The sequence below is a fragment of the Rosa chinensis genome, chromosome 5 (assembly GCF_002994745.2).
Source record: "Rosa chinensis cultivar Old Blush chromosome 5, RchiOBHm-V2, whole genome shotgun sequence".
Classification (NCBI taxonomy): domain Eukaryota; kingdom Viridiplantae; phylum Streptophyta; class Magnoliopsida; order Rosales; family Rosaceae; genus Rosa; species Rosa chinensis.
This window is the reverse complement of record NC_037092.1, coordinates 14,679,612-14,695,807: the sequence shown is the minus strand read 5'-3', so window position 1 is coordinate 14,695,807 and position 16,196 is coordinate 14,679,612. Positions and strand designations below refer to the sequence as shown.

At 40.9% G+C, this 16,196-nt stretch overlaps 1 protein-coding gene across 1 annotated transcript; it reads right to left on the bottom strand.

The window, feature by feature from the left end:
• Window positions 1-77: 77 nt before the first annotated feature.
• LOC112167054 (potassium transporter 10) lies at window positions 78-6,162 on the bottom strand. The gene is made up of 9 exons (XM_024304008.2): window positions 5,590-6,162; window positions 5,032-5,257; window positions 4,073-4,318; window positions 3,532-3,582; window positions 3,177-3,437; window positions 2,834-3,001; window positions 1,655-1,909; window positions 341-1,421; window positions 78-185 (listed from the first exon to the last, which is right to left on the bottom strand). The coding sequence occupies exons 1-8, from the start codon at window positions 5,701-5,703 to the stop codon at window positions 382-384; spliced, it is 2,361 nt and encodes a 786-aa protein (XP_024159776.1). The 5' UTR covers window positions 5,704-6,162; the 3' UTR covers window positions 78-185; window positions 341-381.
• Between the last annotated feature and the right edge of the window lie 10,034 nt (window positions 6,163-16,196).

The following is a 16,196-nucleotide window of genomic DNA, read 5'->3' as shown; positions in this document are numbered from 1 at the left end:
GCATGTGATTGAAACTCCGCACCTAATTAAACAACATGCTCTCCAGGCGGGAATTCTTAACGCATTAGCTGCAGCACTGGATCAATGGATCAGTTCGATCCAAACTTGAGATAATGGGTGTGATCCAAAAAAAGATTCATTAGTGGTTTTTAATAGAGTTCAAGTTTTCTATGCTTCTTGTGCAACTTTGGAAGAAAGTACGTACCTCATCATGCTTTTTTATTTAACATACTTAGGTTTTAAATATAGTTTGCTCGAGCAGAACTGTTCTTTCTCGGTTTGGCTGAAGATCAACCTGTGATGAGTTTAAATCAGACGTTGCTCATTCATAATACAGCAAAAGGCTGAGTTTGGTCAGACTCCTACTATGGAGATGAATGTTTATACATAGAATATCTGCCCAACATTCAAGAGACTCTCATGAGGAATGTTAAACATTACACTATTTTCCCTACATATCTTCCTAAGAAATGCATAGAGATAATCAATAGCTATCTTCTTCCAAAATTTTGAGTTCTTCCTGGCTCTTACTACAGTATTTCCCAATATGTGCACCACCCCTGCATCTTTACAGTTGTTCAAGAACTCTATCTCATCAATCTCCACCGGGCTGCCTGCCTGATGGGTGGATATCACAGCATTGTTTGCGCCCAATGAAGAATCAGCTGGCACGATTGAGTCCCCTGATGCGATTGACTGGTCTACAATGGAGTAAGGATCGCTGTTATTACTGAATAGGCCATCTCCTGATTGCTTAGTCTGCTGGTCAAGTAAACTAGATACATCAGAGTCTGATGATGCCTCCATCAGGGACTCAAGCCGGAGAAACATGAAAAGGCTGTCAAAGAGCTTTTTCTCAAAATCATCATCTTTTCTATGGAGATCTTTATACCCATATCTGGCAACACAACGGAACATGTGAAAATTCTTGGGTCCAATCCGCTTTACAAGGAACCGCTCTTCTTCTGGGACTGTACAGACAGGAAGGTACTTCACACAGACAAAGACAACAACAGAATGAATGGCGGGTAGGTTGGTGATAAAGTGAGAGAAGATGCGGGGAACTCCACTTGCTAGCTCAGTGTACACAAGGCCTACACCAGGTACCCGAACCAGTCCTAAACTGGGACCAAGTCCAAGAATCCATGCCATTGAAACCTTACTGTGAACCTCAATCTCATAGCGCTTTACTGTACCATAATGCCATACATACATAATAATAAAGAAAGCTGCTGATATCACAAGAGGAACCCAGCCTCCTTGATTGACCTTGAGGAGTACAGCAGAAAAGTAAGTGCCCTCCATTAGAAATGATAAGCCTGTGAAGATTAGGACAAGAACCCAATGGCAGTGCCACACTAATATCATGACTAAAATCATAAGCAATGTGGTCACCAACATAACAATACAAACTGCCGTCCCTGTTGCAGCATGTAAGATTAGGTTAGTTGATGCAATCTTAATTTGAAGCAGGAAGCTTGGAATTAAATATGAGAACACAGTCCAAACAAAAAGTTCAAGAACTAAAATGTGAATAATATTTGTTTAGACTTTCATTACCATATAATCACTTTGTTTACTGGATGTGTTTTAGCAATACTCACTGAAGAAGAACCAAAAAAAATTCAGAAGATTCATAATCAGATAAACTTACCAGAGGCGTTCCCAATTTGGTTTTGATTTTTAAACCCAGCTGTCACGGCAATGCAGAGAACCATAACAATCCAATTAACTTCTGGAATATATATCTGGTGACGGTACTTCCTTGACATATGTACGACTTTGACTCTTGGGAAACAGCCAAGTGCAAGGGCTTGCTTAACTAATGCAAAAGTTGCAGTTATGGTGGCCTGACTCGCTACAACAGCAGCAGCAGTAGCAACAACAAACACAGGCCAATAAATACTGTCTGCAGAAATTATTAATCACTCCCTTTCAGCATCTAAATACCATAAAACCAAGCACTTCATGCCAGTCTGAAATTTATGTAAAGTTTAAAGAACTTTCCAGAAGAACCGACTTCTACCTAGCGTGTAGTTTTCATGCATATTTTCCCACTTATTAGTGAAATTTCATGTGTAGATTTTCTAGTTTATACAACAATCTTACTAAAGTTGAATCAACTGCTAAGTTCCCAAAGATGCAAAGCATTTGTATTTTCCTTTTGGATATTTCATATAAAGATTTTTTCTCCAAATGAACAAATGAGCAGAACAACTTCTTTTTTTTTTTTTCTGAGAAACAAAACAACTTTTCTTTCACTATTAAAAATGAAAATGTTACTTTTCTTATTGACACAATGCAATGTGGTGAATCAAGTATGCTTCCATTTCACAACTGGGAAAACATACTTTACCATAATTATTCGAGTGAATATTAAAGCTCTAGGGAAATCATGTCGCAAAAGAGTCCATTTGCATCATCAATAACATGCTTGAGAAACAAATTATCTATTTTCTTTTCTGAATGAGGTCAACTCTCAATGAATGAGAGAAATTCCTTATATGAAAAATGCTAATGGTTGGGAAAATTATTAAATCACCCTTCCAAGGACTACGGCCGATATTTAATGTCAGATTTATGATATCTCATCATATTGAACTAGCTCCCAGACAATAATTAGTGTAGTGTACCATATCTTGTTGAGACATTCCCACAAAAGTTGCTAATGTAACCACATGTTTCAGGGTAAAAACTTAGACTGGTTTTCTATATGCTTCCTTGTACCTTATTGAATCAGTAATTCTGACCATGGCAATAAGTAATTACTTTGTATCAGTTAGTGCCCTACAAATGTTTACATTATATAGTAAATTCGAAAGATTAAACAAACCTGGAATAGAATGGTAAAAAGCACCGTACACATGATCAGAATGTTTCATGAGGTAGGCAGCTTGACCAGAGTAGGCTAACAGAAGGGAAGGAAATACAACACATGTGAAAGCAATCTGTATTGATGGGACTGGGAAATGGGACAAGTCAGCAAAAAGTGCTTCTGTTCCTGCAAGGGTTCACAACTAGTGTTCAGAGACTGAAGCCAATGCATTGCAACAAAATTGGTATTGTTTTAAAATAAATAACACACACACACACAAACATATGAAAACAAAGAAGGAGTATAAATCAGAAAAACAGAAGATGGACCGACTGCCACAACAGCCTAACAGAAATATTACCTGTTATGCTGAGCATTATACCTCCCAGAGATGTCCACCCATCTTTTCCTCCCTTCTTAAAAAATCGATATACATACAAAGGCGAGAAAGCCTTTAAGACGTTCCTGTCGAATTTCCAAATGTTGAACATGCCAATCCCTCCAATCAAGAGAAACCAGAGGAGCACAATTGGTGCAAAAAGCCAACCAACTTTATCTGTACCGTGGTGTTGCATGGTAAACAAAAGAACCAGTATGACGACAGCAACAAGCACAACTACCTCTGCATAGCAAAGTCATACTTACAAATTAATTCGAAGAAATTTTAATTAAAACAAGACAAAGAAAGTGATATTTGTATCCAAGCAATAAGGTACCATTACTAATCCGAGAGTGACGGACATTGATCCCACCAACTGCTGAAAGAACTGCAAAAGATAGTATCCTTCAGTATTTTGTACACTTATCAATGTGAAAATGAGCAAGAATCCTACTCGCTTCAACAAGATTAAGAAAATAGTAAAACTTTAATTATAGTAAAATCTGAAAATAATATAAAAAATCGAACCAGGGATAATCAAATAGTCAAGTAGTTTAAAACCTCATAAATAAAAACTTGTTGGTTATGAAGTTCCATATGTTAGCTGTGTAGGGACTCACTTAGGTGACAAACATCCCACTATATAAAACTTTGCTAGAGCTCTCTTGTAGATTCATCAATCCATTAGTTGACCTACAATCAGTCTATTAACTCTGATTATCTGATGCCTGGGCCCTAAAATATCATTTTCTTTACCTTGTTCCCCCAAAAAGTAGCAACTGGTATTGCTATTGAACTCCCAAATTTAATCAACACGAACATAAATTTTCTGAATGAAACAACATTTTTATGCTTCTATATGTACCAGGAATCCCTACCTGATATGGCTGGAGTTAGAATCCCATCTCCAATCACCATGCAAGATCCAATCAGGACAAGGATAAGAAGTGTGCTCTTCATCAATGCATGTCCCTCCAACCATCTCTTGGTTTTTGCAGCAAATGATTGCTCACCAAATGTAGAAGAGCTATAAGTTGTTAGCTCCTCATCTGTTCTGTCCTGGTTAGGAATAGCTTTAAGTTTGGCATGTCGACAGAGTAACGAATAAAGAGCAAATGTTCCACCTGCAACATGAGGAAGGATAAGATTGCATGCACAATGTGGTGAAACTTTCATCAATAAGATACTCTCTACTATGTTACGATAAACTAGCATTAAAACAAGATAATGTAAATCACTTGAACTATGGCAAAGGATGGTTGATGTCAGATTAAAATGAATCTATAAAGGATATGCATCACCCCCATGCATTTGATCATATGACTATTATGTTAAATGTGGATATATTTGCACAATATTTATTTTTGTCTTTACAGGCAACACTAGATACAGAATGTCATTTACTGGAGATGAAAATAAAATGAAGATAATTCTTTTGTTGCATATGGATATGGCACTTTATAATAAAATAAATCATGATTCATGACTCGGTGCTATTTCTGCTTAAGCTTCAGGAGGCGAAAACTGGAAATAGTTTTCCAGAAATTTAACATGAAACATCTATTATGAATAAGGGAACCCTCAGACCTCATGATGCAACCAGAGACTTTACCATTGCTTCTTCGCTCATACCATTTTTGCGCACTTTGTGCTTGAAATGTAGCTCTTGATAAACTAAGATTCACTTTTGTATGACATCGATACTTTCAATGCCATAACACAACCCATAAATCTTAATTTCTGGTCAATCAGAGATTACATTTAGCAAGCAATAGAACAATGATAATGCCTCATTTGAACTAGAATACAGTAACTTTATAAGTTTGAGATTGATTACCTTGACCATTGTCATTTGCTCTACAGACGATAAAAACATACTTCACAAGGGGAATAAGAGTGAGGGAATATATAATGACAGACAAAGCTCCAATTAAATCCTCGGGATCGTCAATTCCCCTGGGAAATGTATTGTAGAAGACATACAAAGGAGATGTGCCTAAATCTCCATAGACCACACCAAGGCTTTGAAATGCAAGCTGCAGAAGAATTGCTGTTGAAATTTTCTGGAGGAGAAGAAAAAGGGATCAGGAACAGGAGCAAAACTACTTTGATAATAAATAATATATCTTAACTCTATTCAGACGGTGCCTGGCTACACTCAAACATCTAATCATAAAAGAATTACAACCATTCACTATAGTCTGACTACATCTAAAATCTAAATGCATACAATCCTTTGCACAATCTGTCTCCTATCTCTAAACTAAGTGAGCATGTACAAGAAACAGTCAATTGGTATCAGAATACAAAATCCAAAGTCTTCATCAGAATTGACACATCAATTTATAATGGTAAACTGAGCTTCAATAGTTAGCTGCAAGAGGTAAGAGACTACCTTTTCTTGGTACATATTTCTAAGCCTCTTGGCCTCCTCATCCATAGGCTGATCAAACTGCTGATCCAAAACCCACACTCCACCTTTGCCACCAGTTTCTTCATTAGTAGCCATTTGCTCCCCAATGATTCAAATCAGTACAATTTTCACACCAGATTGGCTAATGAACAAGTTGAATTGGAAAAAAAAAAAAAAAAAAATCCAAGCTTTGATTTGATTTCAGTTGTTTCCAAACCGCTTCACCGAAAATGAAGAAAACCCAGAAGATAAATCACGCCAGACAACAAAAAGACCAAAACTTTAGTGTCTTGTACTGAATTCCCAAGTGGGTTCAGCTTCTTTCTTATGCCAGAAACTGGGTTCAGGCTCAGCTTTGAGATTCCAATTGACGCATGGCAGAGAGTGATAGAGACGAGCAGACCCCATTGTTCAAAGCAGAGACTTCTTTTAGCGCACGCCTTTTCTTTATACAGAGAATTGTGTGTACTACTTCACTACTTTGTCTGGGTGTGAATGTGGTAAAGGGTCCTATTTTACCAGTCTGAGTGAGATGGGCGAGGAGACGGTCCTACGTATCATCACGATCATGGCATCATTCATGTGACCAAAGCAGATGAACAAGATTTCGGACAGATATATATGATGTGGAGATTCTACCCGAAAAAGGATAAGATTTGCATGCCAACCATGCATTGACAGCAGCAGGTCAATAATGACTTGGGAGTAACTTTTTCATTGCGTGAGAATGAGTTTTTGATTGACACTTGGACAGTAAAACATTGGCGTAGGTTCATGTACGTTCATCGCATGATTTGAGCCCCATTTCCTACACGAGAATATAGGAGCGTGCTTAGTGCGCTTCACCTAAATAAAACAAAAAAACAAATTAAGACAACCACACTCCCGCGGTTATTATGTTCAGCGCTACAACGACTAGACTTTCTACACTAAAAATGGACAAGATGTTGAAGGATGTCGACATTATGTGTGCCTCTACAAACTAGGGTTTAGAGTTGTAATAGGAGAAGGTTCTAGGTATTCAATGTATTCGGATTCTATTACCTTTTATGTACGTTGTAACTCTCTATATAAGGGCTCCTATTATCAATAATAAACAGACAATTACAATTCTCCTACAACACGTTATCAGCACGAGTCCTAACCCTAGCCTAAAAGAAAAGAAAAACCAAAAACCCTAGCTTTTAAAAAAAAAAAACTTATCTCTCTACCGTCAACTCCACCGGTCTCCAGCCCGTGTAGCACATCTCCCCCTACTGCCCAGCAGCCCCGCGCCTTGCAGATCTCAGCAGCCCGCCAACCTACCTACTGCCCAGCACAGCAGCCCTGCCCAGCTCGCCTACCCCTCGCAAGACCGCTGCCTGCTCCCTGCTCACGCCCTTGCGCTCGCTGCACACTACAGCCCTTCGCCCAGCGTCCCCACTTGTTGCCTGCTGCACACCTGCGCACCAGTCCACGCCCACACACCAGCCTGCACAACGATCTAGTCCGCAGCAGAAAAGAAGAAAACGCACCCACGCCCACGCAGCAGAAAAGAATGAAGGAAAGAAAGAAAGAAGAAGAAGACCAAAGGAAAAGAAAAAAAAAGGAAAAAAGGAAAAAGAGAAGGGCTGGGCCCGGAAAGAAAAAAAAAGGAGGAAGAAAAAAAAAAGGAAGGGAGAAGGGCAGCCCACCAACTGCCAATTTCCGACCATATTCCAGCGATCTTAATTTAGCTACACGCCTGCATCAACACACGCGTGTCTTCAAGCCAAGAACAATCACGTAAGTTTTTATAATTAAGGTTGCTGCTTTCTTGTATTTAAATTCCCTTTATTTTATGCAAATATTGGAATATATGTTGCCAAATGATTTTGATATTTAACAAAGCGGAATTGTGGGGATTCACGCTTAATGAACTAAGAGTGTTCATAATTAAACGAACTAAGAGTGTTCGTGTGAACTAAGAGTGTTCACAATGCTTGGACTAAGAGCGTCGGTAAGCATCAAATTGTGACCATATTAAAACATTATTGTTTGGTCTAATCCAAAAGAAATTCTTGGAAATTGATTTCTTGGCAGCATAGCTCGGAAATCTTATTGTTTTAGTTTACATGGAAGTTTAACTCCGAAACTAATATTTCTTCTCTTCTTATTTTCAGGATGTCGAATGAACCTAGACTAGACTTTCCCATGCTTGACTCAACAGGCTCGGATTACCACAGTTGGATAACCGATGTTGAGAACCATCTCACTTCAAAGGGAATATTACCTATAATCCAGGCACCTAACCCGGATCTTGTGTTCGTGCGAACACCTACAAAGCATGCTTAAACAGTTATCTTGATGCGACGCCATATGGACAAGGCACTCAGATTGAAGTATATGTCGATCAAGAATGCAAGAGAGCTATGGGTAGCGCTAGAAGAGCGCTTTGGCAATGTCCAAGATTCCCTCCTCCTTGACTTGAAGGTTCAATGGAACAATCTGCGCTTTGCTGATTTCAAGTCTGTTGCTGAATATAATTCAGAAGCTTTTCGCATACAGTCCATGTTGAGGTTTTGTAGACAACTTGTCACAAAGCAAGAGCTAATTGAGAAAACTCTCTCCACCTTCCCCGTTTTAGCCATTGTGGTATCAAAGCAATACCGTACTGAAGTCAATGCTGGACGGATCACGAGGTTTCATCAACTTATCAATGTTATTTCTGTAGTTGAGAAACATGATAACATACTCGTGAGGAATTATAATTCAAGGCCCATTGGAACTAAGAGAGTTCATGAGGCGAATTATAATGCACCCAAAGGAGGGCGCAAGGAGCGGTACCCTAAGAATGGGGGATATGAGGGACGTATGGGCCCATATAACCGCCCTAACCAGGAAGGAAACCGCAAGTTTGGTGTGGATACACGTGGTGGTAATGCCACACGTGGGAGAGGAGGTCGTGGTATCCCTAGCCGTAATGGTGGCGCCATGGGTCGTGGTGGTGGCACCAACCCTCCTCGGGAACGCCCGCAACGTGCACAACGTGCACCTCAATCAAAGGGAAGCAACCACAATGATGAGTGTCATCGATGTGGATCAATTGAGCATTGGTTCAAGCAATGCAAGGCAAGCGAGGAATTAGCTGAAAGATACAGGGCATACAGGGCATACAGGGACCTGAGAGAGCAAGAAGTGTACCTTGCAGAAGAAGAAGAAGAAGATGGTGGAGATGTCAATCTCACCATAGAGGACTTCAAAGCTGAAGATGAAGTGCACAAGGATGCAACAGACTTTGATTAGATTAGTCTTTTTATTTTTCCAAGAACTTTTGTAATGGCAATTTGCCTTGGTCAATAAATGACAATTGTATTAACTCTTTCTTATGTGGCGGACCCAATAAAATGTGATGTCTAGGAAAGTCATTGAGATTATTGGAACTTAAGAGAGCCTCGCTCCACCAACGTCTCTCTCTACTTTCCTGGTCATATTTGATTGGAGTTACCAAACGGATAGAGTGACTACAATGTGTCTTACTTTGATTTTATTTTGGATTAGATTTTGGAAACTTTGATGTAATCATTGGCTATTAATAAAGTGTCAATTCTTTTACTTAATGTCTTGGACATACCTTAATTCGAACTTTATAAGAGCCAATGGTTTTCATGTGGAAACACATTATGAGAATGGATAGAGTTCCTTTGCATCACCTCTAATGACTACGGACATAAACGAGTATTAGAGAAACTTATGTGTCGCTCTAGTTGGTTGTATGCAACCACTATTTGAGTTATTGAATCCAACCATGTCATGAGAGACGATTTATGGGATTTTGACACATATAAGCTTTGACATGATGATCCGTGTATTAAAGACTTTACACGGACATCCATTTTTAGAACGAAGAAAAGTAAGAACCAAGAATTGGTTCGAGGAGCTGCACATGCGCCTCCTGGCGCCATGATTGTGCAAAGGCTGGCCATACATGGCCGGCGCCGCCTACCCCCTGCGGCAAATACATGGCATTGACGCCATAAACTCCTCTCTCTACTTCTCAAGTCTATTGTGACATTGTGGCTTAACCAAAACCTTTATTGGTTGATTATAAGGCCCATGTTTCGTTCTGTAAAGCCTGTTATTTAGGATTGAGACCATCCTATGCAAAGGAGATTGAGGAAATAATTCCATTCTCACAAAGAATCTAAGGGAATTCTGTGGATTTGATCAACCAACTTGCGGACCGTATAGATGTTTTATGGTGTTGGTTGATACACAAACACGCTGGTCCCGTGTTGTGCCATTATCCACTCATAATGCTGCTTATACTACACTCCTAGCACATAACATATGGCTACGAGCTCACTACCCAGATCATCCCATCCAGTCAATTTGACTTGATAATGCTAGAGAGTTTACATCGAAAATTTTCGATGACTATTGTATATCATTGGTTATTGATATCAAGTATCATATTCCCATGTACACACCCAATTAGTATGGCGGAAAAACCATCATTAAAAGACTGCGATGGTAGCCCGGACTTTGGTAATGCGCACCAATATTTCCGCTTGGGTTATGCAATATCGCATGCAGCTATGCCCATTCATCTACTACTCATAGCATCCACTCAACTTTTATTTGCATTACAGCTAGTGACTGGGTTCGAGTCTAAATATCTCGTACTTATGCATATTTGAGTGCGCGGTTTATGTGCCAATTGCGCCGCCACAGCGCATCAACATGAGTCATTGCAACGAATGCATATATATATATATATATATATATATATTTGTTGGACATCAGTCTCCAACTATAAGTCAGCTATGTAGAACCCTTGACAGGCGATCTCTATTTCGCTGGATTTGTGAATTGTCACTTTGATGAGACAGTCTTTCCGTTGTTAGGGGGAGATTAGAACGTCAATGTTCAACAGGAATGACAGAAATTGTAGTGGTCTGTCCCCACTATGTCTCATCTTGATCCCCTAAAAGTGACAAGATCACATATACTTGCTGCAAACATGCCTGCAAGGATTGATGTCCCCACAAGAGGACATGGTGCCACCCAGAAGATGGGTACGGCAACACCACCATGGATGGTGGTATGGTGACGCCACAAAGGTGGCATAATGGCGTCATAGGTCATGGGTTCCGCTAGAGAGAGTAGGAGACCCATAGGTTCGATGGATTCTCGCCCTAAGAAGAGAGCGAGTTTGTCATAACTTGATCCATTGATCATTGATACTCAAAATCCGTCTCATGAGAATATTTTGGATTGTGGTTATGTCCAAGAGACATCATTGGGGACTCCTCAATGTTAGAACCAATTCCTGAGAATATAGAGATCTCTACGAACTACACTAGTGTACATGAGGACGTGGAATTGTTGAGACCAATGATATCGAACCTTACTCCGTTGAAGAATGCCAACGTAGATAAAATTGGCCTAAATGGAAAGATGCGATCCAAGTTGAATTGGATTCACTAACGAAGAGGAATGATTTCGGGCCTGAGATGCCAACACCTCCTAACATAAAATCTATTGACATTAATAGGTCTTCATTAGATAGCGTGATGAGAAAAAGATATGGTAATCTCGCCTTATGGCGCAAGGTTTCTCACAACGCCCTGGAATCGACTACGAGAAGACATATTCTCTCGTAATGGATGTCATTGCACTCCACTACCTTGTCAGTTTGGTAGTTTCCAAATAACTGAACATACAGCTTACGAATGTGGTCACTACGTATCTCTATGGGGATCTAGATACGGAATATAATGAAGGTTCTTGTGGACTTTATTTACCCAAGTCAAGTGGCTCTAGACCACGGAGCGTATTTGCAACGAGGTTGAAATGCTCACAAAAATGACTACTTGATTGGGAAAGGATATGATGAACTATGCCCACGCGTTTCCATGACAAGTTCTGGATTTGCAATTGTCGCGGTTTATGTTGATAAACATAATTGGAACCCTTGAGAGTTAAGGGAAACCGCTGAACACCTGAAATCCGAGTTTGAGAGGAAGGACCTTGGGAGACCACGGTTTTGTCTAGATTCAGAACTTGTATACTGTGTCAATAGACATTTTTGATAAAGTCAAAGATGCACCATGGTTGTCAATAGACATTTTTGATAAAGTCAAAGATGCACCATGGTCGTCCGTAGTCTTGGCCCTAAAAAGGATCCTTTTCGTCCCAGGGATGATGACGAAGACGTGTTAATAGCAGAAGTGCTTACTTATGTACAATAGGCGCATTATTGTACTTAGCACAATACAAGACCGGACACCTCAATTATTATGAACTTGTTGGCCAGATATAGCCCCGCGCCAACGCAACACCATTAGATTGGTAGAAAGACAATCTTTCGATATTTGAGAGGTACGATTGATATGGGTTTGTTCTATCCCTACAGAGAGAAAAGAAATGACGGAAGTGTGGGATCGGACCCCACAAGGCAAAATGCCACATTCCGTGCTCCTCTTCCCCTCCATCAAAATGACAACAAGCACTTCTAAATATTGAAATGAACCAAATCCGATCAGAGGATAATGTAGCGGACTTATTTACTAAGTCGTTACCAAAATCCACCTTCGAGAAACATGTGAAGAGCATCGAATTGAGAAAGTTATCCGAACTCCCATGATTGTAGCAATAAGGGGAAGATATTGACATCAGGGGGAGGCATGATGTCTACATGTTCGATCTCGAAGAGTGAAGGACGTGTTGTGCTCTTTTTGTCCTTCGACCAGGGTTATTTTGTCCCAAAGGGTTTTTGTTACCTGGCAAGGTTTTTAACGAGGCAACAATCAAAGCGTCATCACCAAGTTTGAGCGGCACAAGGGGAAGTGTTGAAGGATGTCGACATTATGTGTGCCTCTACAAACTAACCTAGAGTTGTAATAGGAGAAGGTTTCGAGGTATTCAATGTATTCGGATTCTATTACCTTTTATGTACGTTGTAACTCCCTATATAAGGGCTCCTATTATCAATAATAAACAGACAATTACAATTCTCCTACAACACAAGAGGTCAATTTTAGTTCCGTGTGATTTTTTTTTTTTTTATTCTGTTTGTGGCTAGAGCAAAACTAGTCTTTGCCAAGTTCCGATTTTGCAATTTGGAGTCGGCACAAACATGATTTGGTAAGAGTCATTATATGAGACAACATTTTATACATAGAGTATCTGTCCAACATTCAAGAGGCTCTCTTGAGGAACGAAGAACAATACACTGTTTCCCCTGCATATCTTCCTAAGAAATGAATACAGATAATCTATAACTATCCGCTTCACAAAATTAGAATCCCTCCTAGCTCTTACTATGGTGTTTCCCATCATGTGAACTACCCCTGCATCTTTACAGTTGTGCAAGTATTCTACCTCATTCATCTCAATCTCGGCATTGGCGCTTGTCCGGTGTGACATCGTCAATGCACGACTTGCATTCAATGACACATCCTCCGGCGTTATTGTCATTGTCTCCACGGATGAAATTGTGAGGTCTGCATTGGAGAAAGGTATACTTGTTGAAGGAAAATCAAGTTTAGTGTGCCTTATCAAACTAGGAATAGGAATAGGAGAGAAGGTTCTAGATTTCCCAATCCTACACGGATTGGTATTCCTTGTAACATTAGATTATGCACTTTGTAATCCCTATATATAGGGCTCCTATTCTCTATAATGAAATACACTTCTCTCATCAATCTCTCTCAATACCAATATACTTAAACACGTTATCAGCACGAGCACTAAACCACAATAGCCAAAAAGCCAAAAACCCGAAAAGAATTTCATATCGCCAAAACTGCCGCAGCCCCTAGCCCGTGCTAGCATCGCTGCAGCCTGCCCCGCGTGCGCCCCTGCGCATACTGCTGCCACCGAAGCATCCTTGCACCTAGCCCCTTGCTAGCCCGCTGCTCCTGCAGCCCTTTCGGCCTGCATACCTGCCAGCGCGCCCCCGCGCTCAATTCGCTGCCTTGCAGCCCCGCGCCCGTGCGTCCACCCTACGCTGCCCCTGCAGCGTCCCTGCTTCCCCGCGCACACCTGCGCACGCTGCTGCCCCGCCTACGCACCCGTGCACCTGCAGCCCTACACCACTACTGCTGCCCCTGCAGTTTGCCTCCGCTACTCCTGCACCACTACTACCACCGCAGCCCCTGCTGCCCCGCATTCGCTGCACGCTTCTACTCGGATTGCTTCGCTCCATCACGCCTGCATCGACACGCGCGTGATCCAAAACCAAAAAGTAAGTATCCAAAAGCGTAAGTTTTAAAGTTCCTAAATTGAAATTTCTTCTTTTCTCGGGGACTTAAAAACCTCCCTTCTTCTTCATCCCACCTTTCTTATAACGTGGGTTCGATCATTAAAAAGCGGAATCGTGGGGATTCACGCAATTAACGAACTAAGAGCGTTCGTAAGACTTCGGACTAAGAGCGTCCGCAAGCATCGATTTATGACCTTATAAACATCATTGTTTCGGTCTAATCCAATTTTCTTGGAAATCGATTTCTTGGTAGCATAGCTCGGAAATCTTAATATTTAGTTGTCGTGGAAGTTTTAAACTCCGAAACTAATATATTTCTTCTTCTTATTTCAGGATGTCGAAACTTGACTTTCCTGCACTTACCTCAACTGGCTCAGAATATCATAGTTGGGCCACGGATGTTGAGCACCACCTCACTTCAAAAGGGATCCTACCCTTAATTCAAGCTCCTAATCCTACTCTCATATTTGAGCGTACGGCTACGAACAATGCCACCGCCCTCATCTTGATGAGGCGCCACATGGATAAATCACTCCGACTGGAGTACATGGCAATCAAGGATGCTAGAGAATTATGGGTCGCGCTAGAAGAGCGATTTGGTAATATCAAGGATACCCTCCTCCCTGACTTGAAAGTTCAATGGGGCAATCTACGATTCGCCGACTTCAAGTCTGTAGCTGAATATAATTCAGAAGTTCTTCGCCTCAAAACCATGTTGGGGTTCTGTGGACAACCCGTCACAGAGCAAGAACTAATTGAGAAAACTCTCTCCACCTTCCCCGTCTCAGCAATTTTGCTCTCAAAGCAATATCGAACAGAATTCGATACTAGACGGATCACGAGATTTCATCAGCTCATTACTATTATGTCTGTAGCTGAAAAACATGATAATATCCTCGTGAAGAATTATAATTCAAGGCCTATCGGAACTAAGAGCGTTCATGAGGCGAATTATAATAATGCACCCAAAGGAGGGCGCAAGGAGCGGAACCCTAAGAATAAGGGACACAACGGACGTTCTGGTCCATATAACCGCCCTACAAAGGAAGGTACTCGTCAGAATGAAGGACGATCACGTGGCAATACATGGCAACGTGGGAGAGGAGGCCGTGGGGCTCCAGGACATGGAGGAACCACCCAGGGCCGTGGGAATGGCGCCAACTCCTATGGGGGACGCCACCCAAGTGCAAACAATGCACCTCAATTAAAGGGAGGAAATCACAATGACATGTGTCATCGATGTGGATCTAGTGAGCACTGGTTCAAACAATGCAACGCAAGCAAACAATTGGCTGCGCATTACAAGGCATTTAGAGACTTCAGAGAGCATGAAGCCAATTTTGCCGAAAATATAGAAGAAGATGGTGATGATGCCGACGTCAATCTCACCATAGCGGACTTCAAATCTGACAAAGAATTGCACAAGGATGCTGCAGATTTTGATTAGTATAGTCCTTTACTTTTCCAAGAATTATGTAATGGCTATTATGCCTTAAATCAATAAAATGACTTATTGTATTATACTCTTTCCCTCTAGGCGTACTCAAGAGTACTTGTGATGTCTAGGCAAGGTTTGATCTGAGAGAACGGTTTTAAAAGTGAGCAACGCTCCACCAAAATCTCGCCTTACCTTACCTGGTCACAACTAAATTGAAATTACCGAAAGGATTGAGTGACTACGATTTGTCTACGGTTTGATTTTTATATTGGATTAGATTCTGGTCAAGAAACTTTGATGTAATCATTGGCTATCATTAATAAAGTATCGACTTATTTTATTCAAATGTCTTGGACATATTCTAAATTTGAACTTTATTATTTTTCAGTATGTTTCCCGGAGAGCTCGAATGCCTCGTGGATAGTGCCACTACACATACCATCCTTCGAAACAGGCAGCTATTCCTATGGATGGCGCCTACTCGATCTTCTGTGACTACGATGGCTGGACCATCTCAATTGATTCATGGTCGAGGACCAGCTCAATTTATGTTGCCTAATGGCACTACTTTGAATGTCACCGAAGCTCTTTATGCTCCTAGGGCAGGAAGAACCCTACTGAGCTTCAAAGATATAAGAGCCAATGGTTTTCATGTGGAAACACATTGTGAGAATGGACAAGAGTTCCTTTGCATCACCTCTAATGACTACGGACATAAACGAGTCTTAGAGAAACTTATGTGTCGCTCTAGTGGGTTGTATGCAACCACTATTCGAGTCATTGAATCCAACCATGTCATGAGAGATGATTTATGGGATTCCGACACATATAGGCTTTGGCACGACCGTTTGGGACACCCAGGTCGTGACATGATGATCCGTATATTAAAGACTTCACACGGACATCCCTTTTTCAGAACGAAAA